The sequence below is a fragment of the Salmo salar genome, chromosome 14, assembly GCF_965601325.2.
Source record: "Salmo salar chromosome 14, fSalSal1, whole genome shotgun sequence".
NCBI classification, from domain to species: Eukaryota; Metazoa; Chordata; class Actinopteri; order Salmoniformes; family Salmonidae; genus Salmo; species Salmo salar.
In genome coordinates this window covers 29,132,682-29,151,302 of record NC_138304.1, presented here as the reverse complement: position 1 = coordinate 29,151,302, position 18,621 = coordinate 29,132,682, and the positions used below count along the sequence as shown (strand labels likewise).

General features: G+C 44.3%; 1 protein-coding gene across 2 annotated transcripts in view; it reads right to left on the bottom strand.

Annotated features, from left to right (window-relative positions):
• Positions 1 to 237: 237 nt before the first annotated feature.
• The window catches only part of LOC106569198 (pre-B-cell leukemia transcription factor 1), a 51,879-nt gene continuing 33,495 nt past the window's right edge, over positions 238 to 18,621 (bottom strand). The window contains exons 3-9 of one of the 2 annotated variants that reach the window (XM_014140310.3): positions 9,192 to 9,445; positions 7,759 to 7,949; positions 7,387 to 7,522; positions 6,929 to 7,088; positions 5,712 to 5,824; positions 4,598 to 4,687; positions 238 to 2,580 (exon numbers count right to left, since the gene is read on the bottom strand). In XM_014140310.3, the coding sequence (XP_013995785.1) occupies positions 2,488 to 2,580; positions 4,598 to 4,687; positions 5,712 to 5,824; positions 6,929 to 7,088; positions 7,387 to 7,522; positions 7,759 to 7,949; positions 9,192 to 9,445 (1,037 nt within the window). In that variant the 3' untranslated portion in view covers positions 238 to 2,487. The remainder of the gene's footprint in view (positions 2,581 to 4,597; positions 4,688 to 5,711; positions 5,825 to 6,928; positions 7,089 to 7,386; positions 7,523 to 7,758; positions 7,950 to 9,191; positions 9,446 to 18,621) is intronic. The other variant, XM_014140311.3, reaches the window with a different exon arrangement.

Here is an 18,621-nt window from a genome sequence, read left to right as displayed (position 1 = left end):
ATAAATTATGAATACTTCTACTTTGGCACAACAAAACAATGAATTAGAGGGGAAATGAAAAGTGAGCTTTTTTTAACTTGAACTTACATTGTTTGTGAAGCTGAATTTACAATATGTGCATTCAATCTATATCACATATAAAAATATATAAAATTTTGCCAACTGGCAACCATCAGTGTATTATTCTTGTTTTCTCACTCAAATGTTCAATAATAAAATGCCACTGATTTGTCTTGGTGTATTACGTAGTATAATAAGTTTAATGTTGAAACTGCATAAATTATTGTTCAACAAAGCAAGTCAAGTACAATGTGGCAATGTTCACATAATCACATCATGAGAGAGCTAATTGACAAGAATATGGGAACCATGACATACAATAGCATACCATAAAAAGTAAATAACCAAATACTAAAGAATAACTATATAGTCCACACAACAAAAGGACAAGTACTATACAGTATATCAAATGTCCAAATATCATCTTTGTTTGTCTGAAAGAATTTTCCCACCTCTAGTTTTGCTATGGACATTAGACCTTTCAGCACATCAACATTCAATATGCTTCTGAATTCTGATGATTCATACAAGTCAGTTGAAGAAGTGAAAAGCAAGGATACAGGTGACATTATAATGTAGGTTTTTGGTTCTTAATACAGTGGAAGAAAGAATGCTGTCATATACTGTAATACATATTAAACTGCCCAAAAAATGCCTGGAAAGAGAAAGAGAAATCAACTCTGGGTTTAAAGAACAGTAAAGTTCCATTGTATGAGAGGGCATTGAACAGTAATGAACACTGAATCACAGGAAAACATTGTGTGTGTTTAGCATAATCATGGAGCACAAAGCATCTCATGCATGACCTGTGCATCATGGCTACTGTAAGTTCAGTCCTGGTGTTACCTGCATCCGCAGATTTATGTTTTAAATCCTATTAACGTAACGACTTCCCTGTTTAACTGGATTCTGATGCAATGTACTTAAAAAAAACTCAGTTACTACACAGATCCTTGAAATAATTTTTTACAGAAATGGTTTCTTCTGAATTGGACTGTTCAACAACATTGTTATTCAATTAGGCAGCATTGTTCAGTTGGTTATCATCCCCCACCAGAATTGGGAAAATTAGCAAAAGGTACAGTAAAAAATCCAACATGTAAGTACATGAGTGAATATAGCTAGATGGGTTAGGACCTCTTGAAAGTACACATACAATGTCAACAATAGATCAATAAGTATAAAGGTTTTGGTTAACAGTAACATTAGGTGACTAATGTGAGTCAAGCTCGTATGGGTTTTTGATGACAGGTGTTTATTGTATTTATGATTTTTTTTACACGACATAACTGTAACTTCACACGATTACCTCTGATGAGACACATGGATACTCAATGAGGTGGTTGTTTAAAAGGAGGGCGCTCCTCTTGTTCACAGGCCCTCAGACAATCAATAGCACACACTCTGTTCCCCTTTTCCAATATCCACACTAGCATACTTAGAATGAAGCATGTATTGGGCATGCATTCTAAGTGGTACACTAGTATGGATATTGGAACAGAGCCCTGTGAGTGCTTGTGGGCCCACAGCGCTCCCACATTCTGATAAGATATCAAAGGGGTCGTGAGGCATACGTTTATAAACCAGGAAGACACACATCTACAATGTATATTCAATTGTCTACTCAATTTCCATTAAAGCCCTTAGATCAGCCAATGCGCATTCTCGTACCAGCGTGTTTTCCTTTTCTAACGCCTTCCACCCAGATTGAAGACCTGCTAGTCAGGGTGAAGGGCCCTCAGAGTTCACTAGGCTGACCTGCTTTCCCAACAAGTCCTCTATGGAGAAACGAATACAAAAACATTTAGTAAATCAAGTTCTAAGTCTTCCTGGTTATTTCTCTGTGGGAGAGGGTAAAGCGAACACAGTTTATAAAGTACACACTGTAAACAAGGGAGCAACATTAAAAGCCTAAATGTCGTACCATAGAATGGGCGAGGGATCGCAAAACAAAGCATGACGAAGTGCTTCTTTCATACAATGACAAAGTTCATGTTTTAGTCAGAAAACAAATAATGTTCTTTCATATTATTTCTTTTACTTTTTAGTTGCTGAGAGGTAGAATGAAGCATTTAAATTGAAGTATACAGGTTGGGTTGTCTGAATTGATCTTATCACTGAATATCATCAATATGAGTGAAACAATCACAGGTGAGTAAGCAACCAGAGCCCTCTAAATATCCTGTGAAATCTGAACAAACATTTGAATTCATCCTTTTTGTATTGTTTCGATTTTTGTTCTGACATTCCTATTACTGTATGTATCTCAAATGTCCCATAGTACTGTAGCTTAGGAAAGGTTGTTTTAGTTACGCACCCCTGAAATCTACAGGACACTGTGTAGTATGCCTCTATGTTTAACACTGTGATTGGCTCTGCCAGTTCATTGATGGGATGTGGGAATGGAAGGTGTGGAGGGTAAAATAATCAGTTGGAGGTATCCGAGTGAACACTTCCGGGTCCTTCTGTGAGCGAGTTCACTGACGAGGGGGTCGGAGCATCCTGCCAGCCACCGTTTGTCTGTGGAGTCAAAGACAAAAGTCCTTCAAAGATATATCTTTTGGAATCTAGAGATTAAATTGTGAGACAATTTGTTGTATGCCTCAGGTCAAATTTCCTAAAAGATACAGAAATAACAACACATATGTATATTTTCTTAGCTGCATCGATAGCTAACATGAAACTCTTTAACTGAAATATACCCTTTTTCACTCTGCGGGATTATGTATCTTCAAAATACACTATAGTACAATTCCTCTATCAAGACTTCATCTCCCATCTGTCTCAAAATGGCCTCATGTAGAGACAATAGAGACATGTTATTGAGAACGCACAGACCTCACACACACAAAACCTACAAGATGGTTGATGGGAGAATCAATTATAGCAAATTATCACATCGGCTATTGGGATGAAAATATAATGGGTGCGTAAAATAGGAGGCAATTTCCAATCCCGGGAAGATAGGTCGATTTAAAGAGCATTTGGGACATTAATAGCAATTTCCATGCCATCAGTGAAAGCTGTTGGAGATGGGTTTTGGCACCCTCTTATTTTCAAACCCTGTTATTTCACATAGAGCAAGTCTTTCATCACATTTAGAACCGAGGGGAGCGAAAAACACTTTTAAAATCTTCAGCTTTGGTGACACCTTTCGCCTATTTCACAGCCGTAATTACTGTTCAAGGATAAAAGAGAGCTCCGGCATGTGAAGGCTGCTTCCTGCCTCAGCTCAGTCATTAGAAACCTCAGAATAAGGGGAAATTGTTTAGCTGCACAATAAAAGATCCATCCAAGATTAAAAGCTTCTATAGAAAAGTCTAAACATCAAAATAATAATATGATTCTACAATATAAATGAAGTGTCTTACAAGGACATCATATTTTGATGTTTGAATACATTGTTTAAAAACATAATTGCATAAAAAGTTCATTTGGATTCGGCTCAGATTTTGAGGTATGGGGGCAGAGGGTCACAATATCTACACAGACAGGTGTTGACGACTGATGTGCTGCAAATGTGAATGCCCGTACTGGTTTGTCAAAGGCTGCCTCACAGAAACCACCTACTATGCATCCACTGAATAACAGACAGTGATCTTAACATTGCCCATTTTCATCAGCCCTCATTTAGCTTAGTTACAGCATAGTTTACTGAGGAAGCTCAGTAGAACGTCTTCAGTCCACCACCACTTCCTTTTTTAGAATCTTGGGTTGGACATTGCAGGGCTCGCTGCTGTCAGTGTCATTGTGGTTGTTGGACGAATGACGCGACCGATGCACTCAGACTGCTGGCCCAGACCCCCTCTCACCCTGCTGTGACTGCCTTATTGATTCCCCTCTCTACAACACAGCCTGTCACTGTAGATCGTAACACTACACACACACCCTCCAGTGTTCCCAGCCTTGCCCTGCCAAAACCCCATCAGAACGTGGCAGTCTTTTTTTAGGGTGGTAGATAGATTTGACTGAAGCTTGTACTCTGGGGCGATTATTTTTTGGGGGGCTCTTGGAATGGGGAAGAAATTAGGTCTGTGTTTCTTTTCATTTGGTGCCACGTGAGCTGAGTGTTGGACAGGCAGGATGTCACCTGTGGCCTTGTTCCTGTCGGCTGCAGGTGCCTCGCTAACACTAATGTCCCCAGACAGGCAGGCTCTGAGCGTGTCCGTACGCCTGGCCGGCCGCCTCTCGCTCCGTCTGACTCCTGCCTCCTCACCTGGCGCCCGGGGCATTACCAGTACGCAAGGGCCGTCGCCTGGACAACAGCCCAGCCACCAACAGGCCACTGCTAACTAAGTGACATCCCACACACATTGGCTTCCAAATAATTGGGCAAAGGGACAAACTGAAACCCTAATAAAGGCAGCTTTTTATCGAATTGTTGGTTAAATGTATGAACACATTGCATCGGAACAAAAGAAGAATAGCTATAGAAGTATAGTATAGAAATAGTTATTTTTCTTTCAAAGAGACCAAAGTAAGACTAGGCAATATTGTGATGAAATGAAAGAAAGTTGTTGTTTGCTGGTGTTCTTACATTGATGCCCTGTGGACTGTACATCTGGCTGGCTGCAATGCTGTCACTGTATCCTCCTGTCTGGCTGATAACATGGCGAAGAGTATCCACCTGGAACGGGCGCACACACACACACAGACACACGTAGAGAAAAGGGCGGGTCAGACAGACAAAAGCTCTAGATGAAAAAGACCTTCATGCATAAGAAAGGTCAGTCTGATAGCAAAAGGGTATCATGCACTGGGAAAGGTTACCACAGCAACAGTTTAGAATGATTTGGCCTGTAATACAGGTTCGACACAATAGAGATCACAAAAGAACAACGTCAAACAACCACAATATCATCACACGGGAACTCATATGAATATCGTATTACAATTCAAAGAGGAATGAAAATGAAACAAATCAAATTGCTTCTATGACTCAAAAGTCCTCTCCTCAGTGGCTGGGAATGAGTGTGCAGCCAAATGACCTCCTGACAAGGACAAGCCAGTATCAACCCAGGAGATCTCTTGTCCACCCCAGGGGTTAATACTATGCATATTCATGAAACACCTCAAGCATTTGGAGAGTTGATTTAAAAATAAAGGTGGGACGGATGGAGAGACGAAGCAGGTGGTGACTCTTCAACCCATCCTATGATGAATGAGACTTCCTCCCAATCCCAAAACTCAGAAAACTCTGTGCTAGTCATTGTTGTCCAACGGGGCAAGGTCAGAGGACTGTTGTACACCAGTGGCTACGACAACTGTTGTCAGCAGTGTTGACGAGTCTTGTATTGTTTCTAAATCTGTCTGCAGTCGTCTATTCATTCATGAGCCTGACAATGGCCGCCACATCAGTGTACTGCTAAAGCCACATATGACCTCTGTCTCACGGACTAGGTCAAGAGATTTGGATTCAGATTTCAATGAAACCTTGTAGGCCGGGCAGTGCTTGAACAACTGAGCAGGGAGATTCAGTCTTTTAATACTAGACCTCATAAGGCTGTCTGCCGCGGGTCAGTGACTGTCTTCAACAGGCCACTAATAGGCTACTAGTGTATGACTGCTAGCTAGGTATCTATCTACATGACAGCTAGTGTACTAATGTATGGATTACGTAGATAACGTACTAGTCTCTGCGAGGTTCCTACCTGGGACTGAACATTGGCCCCAACCCCGGCCCCCTGGTATGAGTCCCCATTCAGAGCCTGCACACTCATAAACAAGTCTCCGGAGTTTGACATGTTAAAAGAGCCAGCAGAACCTGGGAGGCCAGAGAGTGAAAGAGAGAGAGGGGGAAGGGAGGAAGAGAGAGAAGAGAAGAAAGGAAAGACAGGTTAACACGATCATGCAGCAGAAAAAGTGCAGTCAGTTGGGTTAGTAGGAGAGGGTTGAAAGCAAAATATGGTCTAGTGAACAGGGAACCACATCAGTGACCAGCCACCGTCTACTATACTGTATGTACCTATGGAAATGTAATTGAAAAATCTGGCAAAGGGGTATTCTAAGAAAATGTTGAACTATACTGTACTAATGATCAACACTACACCAACTGTTACTCCTGTGGTTATTGTGATGCCAATCATATTACTAAGAATAAGGTTAGGGGTTAAAACCGGGATGAAACTGAAACAGAATAGATGGATTGTCTTGTTGTTTAAGTTCCTTGCTACCGGACTGGTTGGATCATTAAGGAAATGCTAATTGATCGACAGGAAGACTGAAAGAATCCTCTTTGTCCTTTTAATGGAGCCAAACTCCACAGATGTTAAAAGAGAACGCAGCCTAACTTGATTTGAAGGCAGAAAAAAAACACAAGACAAGGCCATAATCCAATACAGCTGAAGGGTCACCATGATGACAAAGGACTAGGCTGGAGTGCCCCGTCAATAGCTTAATGACACACAAGAGGTCAACCAGACAAGTCACAGGATGGATGAACTATTTCTCTAACCAAGACTGAGCCCGAAATGGTGTGTTAACCAGACAAACCCCAGAGAGAGAGAGAGAGAGACGGACCGTACCACTGGGCCAGAAGTTATTGGGTTAGTTCAGAAAGGGGGGGTACAGACAGCATTTTGTTAGTCAAAAGGAACAGAGACACGACTGGATTCTTGAGTTGGGGCCCAGGGTTGAGATGACAGTGCTCTACACCTCTCTGCTCAAAAATGTGGTATTTCTGAATTGATTTGTCCATACTACTGCAATGTGGATCCCTCCCAATGTAGCATATATAATGCTTCAGCCCTTTATAATGATGATCTGTGCTCATGTTGAATTGGGGGTACGCAGCCAAACTAACATTAACAGTACTGACGTGGTACTATACAGGTCACATCCACTATGGCTGGCTGGTATTGATACTGACCTGCAGAGTTGGGGGTGGAGGGGGAGTTGGCCTGGCTGCCATGGGCTGATACACTGGTTGCACTGACAGCTGTCTTCGCGGCGTACATGTTTGCTTCCTCTTGGAACTTGCCAATGTTTTTCTTGTATCGGATTCTCTTGTTTCCAAACCAGTTCGATACCTGTGAAACATTTAAAGTACAAATTATGTAAGAAGAAATGTCTATAGTAAATCGCCTTTTGTTTTGTTGAAACAATTATTTGAGAAAGCTATCACATGCTATCATAAGACAGCCTATGTGAATCCATTACAGAATGCAGGATTAAACATTGGAGCTGTATGACCCTATGCTAGCTGACTTCCTATGGCATGACAGAAGCCATACTGTGTTTTCCATACATGTACACGCACAACAGAAGATTAGAGTTCGCTTCATCACACACAGGATGGATACGAGGCTTGCGACTGGCGGCACATACCTGTGACATTGTGATGGAGCACTTCTTGGCCAGCTCTTCCTTGGCCTCCTCACTGGGATAAGGGTTGGACAGGTGGGAGTAGAAATACTCATTTAGGATCTCTGTTGCCTGCTTGTTGAAGTTCCTCCTCTTTCGTCTGCAGAGAGAGCGAGAGAGAGAGACCATATTTACTATCACAAGGCAGACAATTGCTGTCCAAATAATGTAACTGCATCATAACAAAGGTTTTGCCTGTTTTCATAACAATAAGTTTAAATTATAGAAACACACACACACACACACACACACACACACACACACACACACACACACACACACACACACACACACACACACACACACACACACACACACACACACACACACACACACCTGGCATCGAGGAAGCGGGAGCGTAGGATCATGACGGCCTCGCAGGTGCTCTGTTTAAGCTGCATCTGGATGGAGCTGAACTTGCGGTGGATGATGCCCACCATGCGTTCTATCTCTTTGGGCGAGATGGGCCGTGTGCGGCTCTGCTCCCTCAGCAGGTTCATCACATGGGTGGTAAACTCATTACACGCCTAAAGAGACAGACAGACGCACTCATATGAGGCAGATAGCAATCTCACTGACTTGAATACAGCAGAGAAGTAAGACACTGCAAGCATTGTAAGTAATGTTAGTAATAAGTCGTAGTATGTCGCTGTTGGAAAACAACACTTTTACCAATTTTCATTATTGTAATATTGAAGGCAGTAACTTCCCTCAATGTACTCTGAACATTTTGAGACGATAGAAAATGTATTCAAAATAGCTTCATAATTGTATGTTCGTTAATGGGGGAAGAAATCTGTTTTTTCCATTTCCTGAAAAGTTTCTGTTTTGGAGAAAATAGGTTCTCATTCGACAATGAAGAAATCTAGTAGTTGTACTACAAGTACTAATGAGTAGTAGTAGTAATACAAGTATTGCAGTGTTGTGGCAGACACTAAAGCATTGGATTAGTGATACAGCTAAGCTGAGACTTTCTTTGTATATTGAGGAGACTTTTCTTCAACAGTTAAGAAAAAAATGAAGATGTCTAAAATGACAGCAGGCTTTCTTTCCTGTTCACCAGGTTTGAACTATCTTTCTGTTTCTCTCTCTTCACTTCTCTCTCTGTCTTTTCACTCAGTGTCTCTCTCGTTCTCTCTCTCTCTCTGTCAGAATCAGTCACTGGGAAGTGTCTACTGTGTTTGGGGACAGGGGAGTCTGTTGACTGTCAGCACCGGGGTCGCGTCAGTTGAAACGAGACACAGTTCAGTGCAACAGCCGTTCCGCCTGTACACACTGTATCAGTAGTACACATAGTAGTGACATGGGTATACTCAGGTGCATAAGTAACACTGTGACAGGTAGTGATGACGAGTCTGCTTGAGATGATGACAGGTGGTAATATATATGACAGGATGCTCTCTTTGGCGAAGGATGAGTGTGTGACTGATAAAATGTTTGCCAGCTGAAAAGTGATTTCTGAAAGCGTGGTTGCTCAGGAGGTGCTTTGGGGGGTTTGATTTGAGAAGAATTATCTGCATATAACAAAACTTGTGTGCAGTGTGAGTGTAGTGAGACGGCAGTGGGGTTGTCTATTGGAAGCGAGAGAGGACAGTTACAATTGGCTTGGTCGTCAGTATGTAGTGAGATGGCAGAACTCAGAGCAGACAGGACTTAAGGGAGAGAGGGGTTGCCTATAGGAAGTGAGAGGCGTTGTGAGGGTCTTCTTAGAGCCGAAGGGGTTTATGGGAAGGGAAAGAGTGGTTATGAGGGGCGTGGTCTGTCCTCACCTGTTCATACTTCTCCAGCTCTGTGTGGTAGATCCCGCGGATCTGAGTCAGCTTGGCCCGGTAGTCTGAGTGTTCTGCCGAGTTGGTGTCCGAGCCCACTCCTCCTCCCGCTGCAGCTGCTGCTGCAGCCGCCGCCACCGCAGACCCACCCCCTTTCTCCGGTCCGGACACGCCTTCCGCCAGAAGCATGTTGTCCAATCGCATGAGTTGGGCATCTGGAGGCTCCTCCTCCTGGGAACCACGGATACTGAGCACTGTAGAGACAATAGAGAAGACAAATAACAGTTAGTAACAAACTAGTGATGTAAAATCTTACACAATACTGACGCTAACACAACATCTGATTGTTAGCAGTGGCACTGCAAAGGAAAGAGGCAAAGTTAACATTAATGGACAGCGCTGTAATAAAAAAAATACTATTTGGGTGAGAAGTGAAGTGACTGCAGTCTACCACTGTACTTTCTTCTTTCTACAGTCTTCAACCTGTTCCCTCTGAAATATGACCGTCTCTTTAATAGCCCACGTCTGTGCCATAAAAACCTGGATCCTGCTGAGCCTGGCAGCACCCACGATAATAAAACTATCATCTCATTGATTTTGAATATCATTTCATGTAAATAATTAACACAGACTTCCAAGAGAGTTCATTTTTCTTTGCACTCCTGAAGAGCAGATTATGATATTTACTTAGTGGCTAAAACAATAACATATTTTCATAAAAAGATAATAATCTTCCTGGTCAGGCAAACTAATACTATCATCACAACCTGACCGGGGTAAAAATGGTACAATAATGATCTACTCCAGCTGAAGAGCAATAAAATGACTCACGTCTAATATCAATGTGGATCATCTCAGTGATAAGGAACAAAAAGTATTTATTAACGCCAGACAAACAGGAAAAGCAAAGATATGCTGGATTAGTCTTATTTATGGGTCACTGTCACACCACAACCATCGCTTCTAACCTACTAAATAAATGCTAAGCTAGATTTTGAATAACAGTTAGCGAACAAGCAGCAAAATGGAAAGACCCCTAACGGCTGCTGAAAGGGTGCTAACAAGGTAGTTGTCAGTCCTATTTAGGCGACTGGCCCTTAAGGCTACCGGTCCACTTCTGGCACTGGTCACACGGTTTGGGGTGTTCAGTCTCAGTGATAGGTGTGGTGGTCAGTTTGGCCCTGCTCCTCCCCCCTCCCCCACTGCTCGACTGGATAGGTGGCTGTGACATGCCACACACCAACATCAGCCAGTACCACAGTGTGCAAAATGATGTTCCACGGTATATTCACTCAGAGGAACATGCGAACAACACCTGTCGCCCCCGTACATTCACAGATACACGCTTGCCCACACACACATACACGTCCACACACACATCTACAAACGCAAACACCAAAAGGTTGATTGAAGATAACATTTCTTCAACTTTTCCTCCTGTTTTCTTATACAGTTAAATGGTGTGCGTATCAGTGGAGGCTGCTGAGGGGAGAACGGCTCATAATAATGGCTGGAATGGAGTCAACAGAATGGCATTTGATACCACTGATTCCACTCTGGCCATTACCACGAGCCCTTCCTCCCCAATTAAGGTGCCACCAACCTCCTGTGGTGTGTACTCCAGAGTGAAATCATGTCATCATGTCTGACAAACAGAGAAGTGGAGCATCTTTAAGAGAGAAACATGTCCACTACAGCCCTTTTCAGCCAACAGTGTGATCTAGTGAGGACAACACATTTGTGAGTGTGTTTCACTATGGTACCAACAGGACTGTGTTTCACTATGGTACCAACAGGGCTGTGTTTCACTATGGTACCAACAGGGCTGTGTTTCACTATGGTACCAACAGGACTGTGTTTCACTATGGTACCAGCAGGGCTGTGTTTCACTATGGTACCAGCAGGGCTGTGTTTCACTATGGTACCAACAGGACTGTGTTTCACTATGGTACCAGCAGGGCTGTGTTTCACTATGGTACCAGCAGGGCTGTGTTTCACTATGGTACCAACAGGGCTGTGTTTCACTATGGTACCAACAGGGCTGTGTTTCACTATGGTACCAACAGGACTGTGTTTCACTATGGTACCAACAGGGCTGTGTTTCACTATGGTACCAACAGGACTGTGTTTCACTATGGTACCAACAGGACTATGTTTCACTATGGTACCAGCAGGGCTGTGTTTCACTATGGTACCAACAGGGCTGTGTTTCACTATGGTACCAACAGGGCTGTGTTTCACTATGGTACCAACAGGACTGTGTTTCACTATGGTACCAACAGGGCTGTGTTTCACTATGGTACCAACAGGACTGTGTTTCACTATGGTACCAACAGGGCTGTGTTTCACTATGGTACCAACAGGACTGTGTTTCACTATGGTACCAACAGGGCTGTGTTTCACTATGGTACCAACAGGACTGTGTTTCACTATGGTACCAGCAGGGCTGTGTTTCACTATGGTACCAACAGGGCTGTGTTTCACTATGGTACCAACAGGGCTGTGTTTCACTATGGTACCAGCAGGGCTGTGTTTCACTATGGTACCAGCAGGGCTGTGTTTCACTATGGTACCAACAGGGCTGTGTTTCACTATGGTACCAACAGGACTGTGTTTCACTATGGTACCAGCAGGGCTGTGTTTCACTATGGTACCAACAGGGCTGTGTTTCACTATGGTACCAACAGGACTGTGTTTCACTATGGTACCAACAGGGCTGTGTTTCACTATGGTACCAACAGGGCTGTGTTTCACTATGGTACCAACAGGACTGTGTTTCACTATGGTACCAGCAGGGCTGTGTTTCACTATGGTACCAACAGGACTGTGTTTCACTATGGTACCAACAGGACTGTGTTTCACTATGGTACCAACAGGGCTGTGTTTCACTATGGTACCAACAGGACTGTGTTTCACTATGGTACCAGCAGGGCTGTGTTTCACTATGGTACCAACAGGGCTGTGTTTCACTATGGTACCAACAGGACTGTGTTTCACTATGGTACCAACAGGGCTGTGTTTCACTATGGTACCAACAGGGCTGTGTTTCACTATGGTACCAACAGGGCTGTGTTTCACTATGGTACCAACAGGGCTGTGTTTCACTATGGTACCAACAGGACTGTGTTTCACTATGGTACCAGCAGGGCTGTGTTTCACTATGGTACCAACAGGGCTGTGTTTCACTATGGTACCAGCAGGACTGTGTTTCACTATGGTACCAACAGGACTGTGTTTCACTATGGTACCAGCAGGGCTGTGTTTCACTATGGTACCAGCAGGTCTGTGTTTCACTATGGTACCAACAGGGCTGTGTTTCACTATGGTACCAACAGGGTTGTGTTTCACTATGGTACCAACAGGACTGTGTTTCACTATGGTGCCAACAGGGCTGTGTTTCACTATGGTACCAACAGGACTGTGTTTCACTATGGTGCCAACAGGGCTGTGTTTCACTATGGTACCAACAGGACTGTGTTTCACTATGGTACCAGCAGGGCTGTGTTTCACTATGGTACCAGCAGGGCTGTGTTTCACTATGGTACCAACAGGACTGTGTTTCACTATGGTACCAGCAGGGCTGTGTTTCACTATGGTACCAACAGGACTGTGTTTCACTATGGTACCAACAGGACTGTGTTTCACTATGGTACCAACAGGGCTGTGTTTCACTATGGTACCAACAGGGCTGTGTTTCACTATGGTACCAGCAGGGCTGTGTTTCACTATGGTGCCAGCAGGGCTGTGTTTCACTATGGTACCAACAGGACTGTGTTTCACTATGGTACCAACAGGGCTGTGTTTCACTATGGTACCAACAGGGCTGTGTTTCACTATGGTACCAGCAGGGCTGTGTTTCACTATGGTACCAACAGGGCTGTGTTTCACTATGGTACCAACAGGGCTGTGTTTCTCTATGGTACCAACAGGGCTGTGTTTCACTATGGTACCAACAGGACTGTGTTTCACTATGGTACCAACAGGGCTGTGTTTCACTATGGTACCAACAGGGCTGTGTTTCTCTATGGTACCAACAGGGCTGTGTTTCACTATGGTACCAACAGGACTGTGTTTCACTATGGTACCAACAGGGCTGTGTTTCACTATGGTACCAACAGGGCTGTGTTTCACTATGGTACCAACAGGGCTGTGTTTCACTATGGTACCAACAGGGCTGTGTTTCACTATGGTACCAACAGGGCTGTGTTTCACTATGGTACCAGCAGGGCTGTGTTTCACTATGGTACCAACAGGACTGTGTTTCACTATGGTACCAACAGGGCTGTGTTTCACTATGGTACCAACAGGGCTGTGTTTCACTATGGTACCAACAGGGCTGTGTTTCACTATGGTACCAACAGGGCTGTGTTTCACTATGGTACCAGCAGGGCTGTGTTTCACTATGGTACCAACAGGACTGTGTTTCACTATGGTACCAACAGGGCTGTGTTTCACTATGGTACCAACAGGGCTGTGTTTCACTATGGTGCCAACAGGGCTGTGTTTCACTATGGTGCCAACAGGGCTGTGTTTCACTATGGTACCAACAGGACTGTGTTTCACTATGGTGCCAACAGGACTGTGTTTCACTATGGTACCAACAGGACTGTGTTTCACTATGGTGCCAACAGGACTGTGTTTCACTATGGTACCAACAGGGCTGTGTTTCACTATGGTGCCAACAGGACTGTGTTTCACTATGGTACCAACAGGACTGTGTTTCACTATGGTGCCAGCAGGACTGTGTTTCACTATGGTACCAACAGGGCTGTGTTTCACTATGGTACCAACAGGACTGTGTTTCACTATGGTACCAACAGGACTGTGTTTCACTATGGTACCAACAGGGCTGTGTTTCACTATGGTACCAACAGGACTGTGTTTCACTATGGTGCCAGCAGGACTGTGTTTCACTATGGTACCAACAGGGCTGTGTTTCACTATGGTACCAGCAGGACTGTGTTTCACTATGGTGCCAGCAGGACTGTGTTTCACTATGGTACCAACAGGGCTGTGTTTCACTATGGTACCAGCAGGACTGTGTTTCACTATGGTGCCAACAGGGCTGTGTTTCACTATGGTACCAGCAGGACTGTGTTTCACTATGGTGCCAACAGGGCTGTGTTTCACTATGGTACCAACAGGGCTGTGTTTCACTATGGTACCAACAGGACTGTGTTTCACTATGGTACCAACAGGACTGTGTTTCACTATGGTGCCAGCAGGACTGTGTTTCACTATGGTACCAACAGGGCTGTGTTTCACTATGGTACCAACAGGGCTGTGTTTCACTATGGTACCAACAGGGCTGTGTTTCACTATGGTGCCAACAGGACTGTGTTTCACTATGGGACCTACAGGACTGTGTTTCACTATGGTACCAACAGGGCTGTGTTTCACTATGGTACCAACAGGACTGTGTTTCACTATGGGACCTACAGGACTGTGTTTCACTATGGTACCAACAGGACTGTGAGTGGTGTGTGGACGTGGACCACACTGCTCTTCTTCTGTCTGCCACTAGAAGGCTCCCTAAGTAAAGGAGCAGAGCTATCTGTCTCCTCTCAGAGGTGGTAAAAACAACCAGGTAGCCTGTTCATTTCATCCACCATCTTTACACAGACTGGCAGCATACACTACACTGCCTGGACATAGTACATGTCTGCATCAATTAATATATATGCATACCTACTATAAGGGGTGAATCACTACCTTTAAACATACAGTATTTACAATTGCTAAGAGTGACAATTCGACAGAATGGCAGTAAATGAAAGAGGTGGCTTGCTGAGAGAGATGTGCTGGAGTACACTGTCTGTCTGGCCCATGTTACTGTATGTTGCTCTATGCTTTTGTCTGTGGCTATGTCCACAGAGATATGCTGTCTGCCTGCTGACCTCTCCAGTGAGAGTGGGGTCAAGATGGATTCCAAGCCCTCACGGAGAACCTGTCTCTCCCATGAAGCCTCTACCCTCCCCCCTCCCCTCCCCCCTTCCCCCCATCCACACCCGATCAGCTTCACCATCTGAGCATGCAGACTCAGGAGGCAAAATGTCAATGGTTATCAGAAGACTGGAAAGGTCAGGGTTTCAGAAAGGAGAGTGTGTGTGTGTGTGTGTGTGTGTGTGTGTGTGTGTGTGTGTGTGTGTGTGTGTGTGTGTGTGTGTGTGTGTGTGTGTGTGTGTGTGTGTGTGTGTGTGTGTGTGTGTGTGTGTGTGTGTGTGTGTGTGTGTGTGTGTGTGTGTTTACTTGCATGCATAGTGGGTGTTGACTACTGTCCACTTGCAATATTTCTCCTGCTTGCGTTCCTTAAAACTTAAAAAGCCCTAAAGCTATTTCACCTCAGTCAGTCATCTCCTAACTAATCTCTCATTCCTCAGCTGTAGAACCCTCCCAACCGACCAATCAACAATCTCTCAGTCAATGTCACTATCTCTAACCTCATTGTCCACTCTGAATCTAAAAGACTGAGACGAGATGGAGAACAACAAATAAAATATTGCCTTGCTATTTCTCGCAGACCAGGAAAACTAGAATACTGTGATGTTTTTCTGACGACAACATGCAGGCTACCTCCAAGTGGAGAGGAAACCTAATGAGGCACACAGTGATTTATTCGTTCACAGTATCCTCCAGTGCAACACTAAAAGCATGAAATTGATTAAATAAATACAATGAATAAAGATAATGATACAATTCACTGTGCTGTGGCATAATTACTCTAACCATAGCCATCATATTGACTTATTCCTGTTCAGTAATGGCCATGAATTAGATGAAAGTCCTCATCGCCAGTCCAGCATCATAGAGTGAACTCTGCCCCCCTAAAACACTACATCATAATCATCTGGCAATAGGAGGCGGATTCTTCAAAAAACAATGGCTTTATATAATCATTTAAATGTCCAAACATTGATGTACCAATCCCAGCTTGCCCCTTTAAAATACCGTACTATTGTTAGAATGTCTCCTTCTGTTTCCCATTGGTCTGTTTTCATTGATAGGTCCCTCAGGCCAGTATTCTAAGACTAGCAGTGTGTCTCTATAAAAAGACTGCGATCATTTCATCTTGACCGTTACAGACAGACTTTAATTGAACAGTGAGAGGACTCACAATCCCCCTCTCCCTCCCTCTGTACTCATGTTTAATTCAACCTCTATCTTTCCCCCACAGAGCAGCAATATGAAAAAGAAAAATGGTGAAATACCCATCCATCTGATGAAATAACTGAAATAATATCACGTTCTGAATTAAGACTATATTTTGTTTTTTGTTTAAATGATGGCTCATAGTCATACCTTTCTGTCTTACTGGGCTGTAAGATGTTTGCACAGCACTAGTATGTCTACAAACACAAACCTACCACACAGCCAACCACACAAACACACACACAGAGAAAATGCCCATACATAAAACAGCCTTCTCTGCATATTGGCAGACTTTTCCCCTCTCTCTCAGCCTCCAGCCCTGGCTCCCAGTGAGCGCTTTCAAATGAAAGCATGTTTAATTAATGATGTTGAAGTATTCTGTCACAATTAGGAAGATGAACAGCCAAACAAGGCAGCACTGATGTCCCTGACAGCCATGATGAAAGTTTACCCTCCTCGCCTTTGACTGGCAGCTAGCAACCAATGCTGGATCGGATCCATTTCATGTCGATACAGTAACGCAATACACTCCTCCGCAGTGCTGTGTGTACGTGTGTGTGTTTCTGTGGGTGTGTGTGTATTTGTTTGTCTGCGTGTGTGTATCTGTCTGTGTGTGCGTGTGTGCATATCTCTGGACCACGTCACAGCGTCAGGCCAGGCCTATAAGCACAGTCTGTATTGATTCTGTGGGCACACGTCATCCAGGGTTTCAGCAGTTCATAAATCAGCCGTGTTCCTGACGCAGGCGCGCTGTGCCTGTCTGTGTGTGTGTGTGTGTGTGTGTGTGTGTGTGTGTGTGTGTGTGTGTGTGTGTGTGTGTGTGTGTGTGTGTGTGTGTGTGTGTGTGTGTGTGTGTGGGGGGGCCTGCCACAGGCCAGTCAGCGGGAGTGGTAGCGACAGACACATGATAATTGAACATCACCACCATTCATCCCTGCCACACAGCATTCTGGGACAGAAAAAACAACAATCTGGAATCCTGAGGAAGCAGTGTGATGATTTACCATGGACATGACGAGTATCACATCTAAAACAAATTGTCATCTGACTTCCCCAGTCCTTAAGGATTCATTGTTCAAGCCATCAACATAATCCACTGCTCTGCATGTGATGGCAGCATGGTATGAGTAATCTGCTAGCATAGAAACAATGAATTCTATTCATTTCAATGTGGTTTGTCTGATAGACGCGTAAGCTACTGATGCTAAGCAATAGTTACTAAATGCATGTGTGTCTACTGACATCGGTAGCACAGTGCCTATTAAAGTCAGTCAACAAGCATGTTCTGCTCCTTTAAGAAAATCACAAAGCAGTTTTGTCCTTAGAAAGGTTTACTCCTCACTGTGTTCACAGGAAAGTCTCCATGGCCCAAAATGTCCACTCTATCATCAGATAATGGGGACTAGAACAACTCCGGTACACAAGGGTAAAGCCATAAAGACCCTCTAAAACACTTGCGTTATGCTTTATCTGCCATCTCCAGTGTCATGTTCAAAAGTGGGCAGAACCCAGAGTGTTATAGCAGTTGACAGAGGCCGGGCAGACGACGACAAGGACAATGAAAAGGAAGGGAACAAGAAAGAGAGGAGGAGGAAGAAGGAAGATTGGGAAAAGAAGCAGAGGGATGGATGGATGGAGAGAGAGAGGAAAGGCATAGAATAAGAAAGTGAGGTGTCAATTAAAATAATGAACGCCAGTGCATTTGGGAGGTGATAGCTGGTAAGAGACAAGCTGACAGGCATCACATTAGGCAGATTTGGTGGCCGTTCCTTCTCCCTGTCTTCCCCCCTCATTCCCTCCTTTACCCTCTCACCCCCCTCTGCGACCAGTGGTTCCTCATGAGAGAGGCCAGGCGAAGAAAGGAAAGGCAAGGCAGGGTAAAGGGAGCATGGCAGGGCAAGACACAGTCCACACAGGGCACTCGGCTTAGTGGGTGTTTTTCAGAGCAAGTTCCCCCTCCAGCTATTCATAATAACAGTAATTATGGTGGTCATCTGAGGCTTAAGCAGGCCAGGCTGAGGCCTGAGGGGCCGGTCCCGATAACGAGGCAGCAGCAGCCAACGCCTCCCTCCCGCCAGAGGAGGAAAGACCATTCAGAACCCCCCCCCCCCCCCCCACCCCCACCAAGCATTCCACAGTTAAAGGCCCCTTCATTAAAATTATTCATTATTTAAAATAGGCAATACATTAGCCCCCCAGCAATCATCGGTCCTTTCTTAAGGTGTCTTCAAATATATATCGTCTTGATCTAATTAAACCCATGCTCGGCCCATGCCATTTT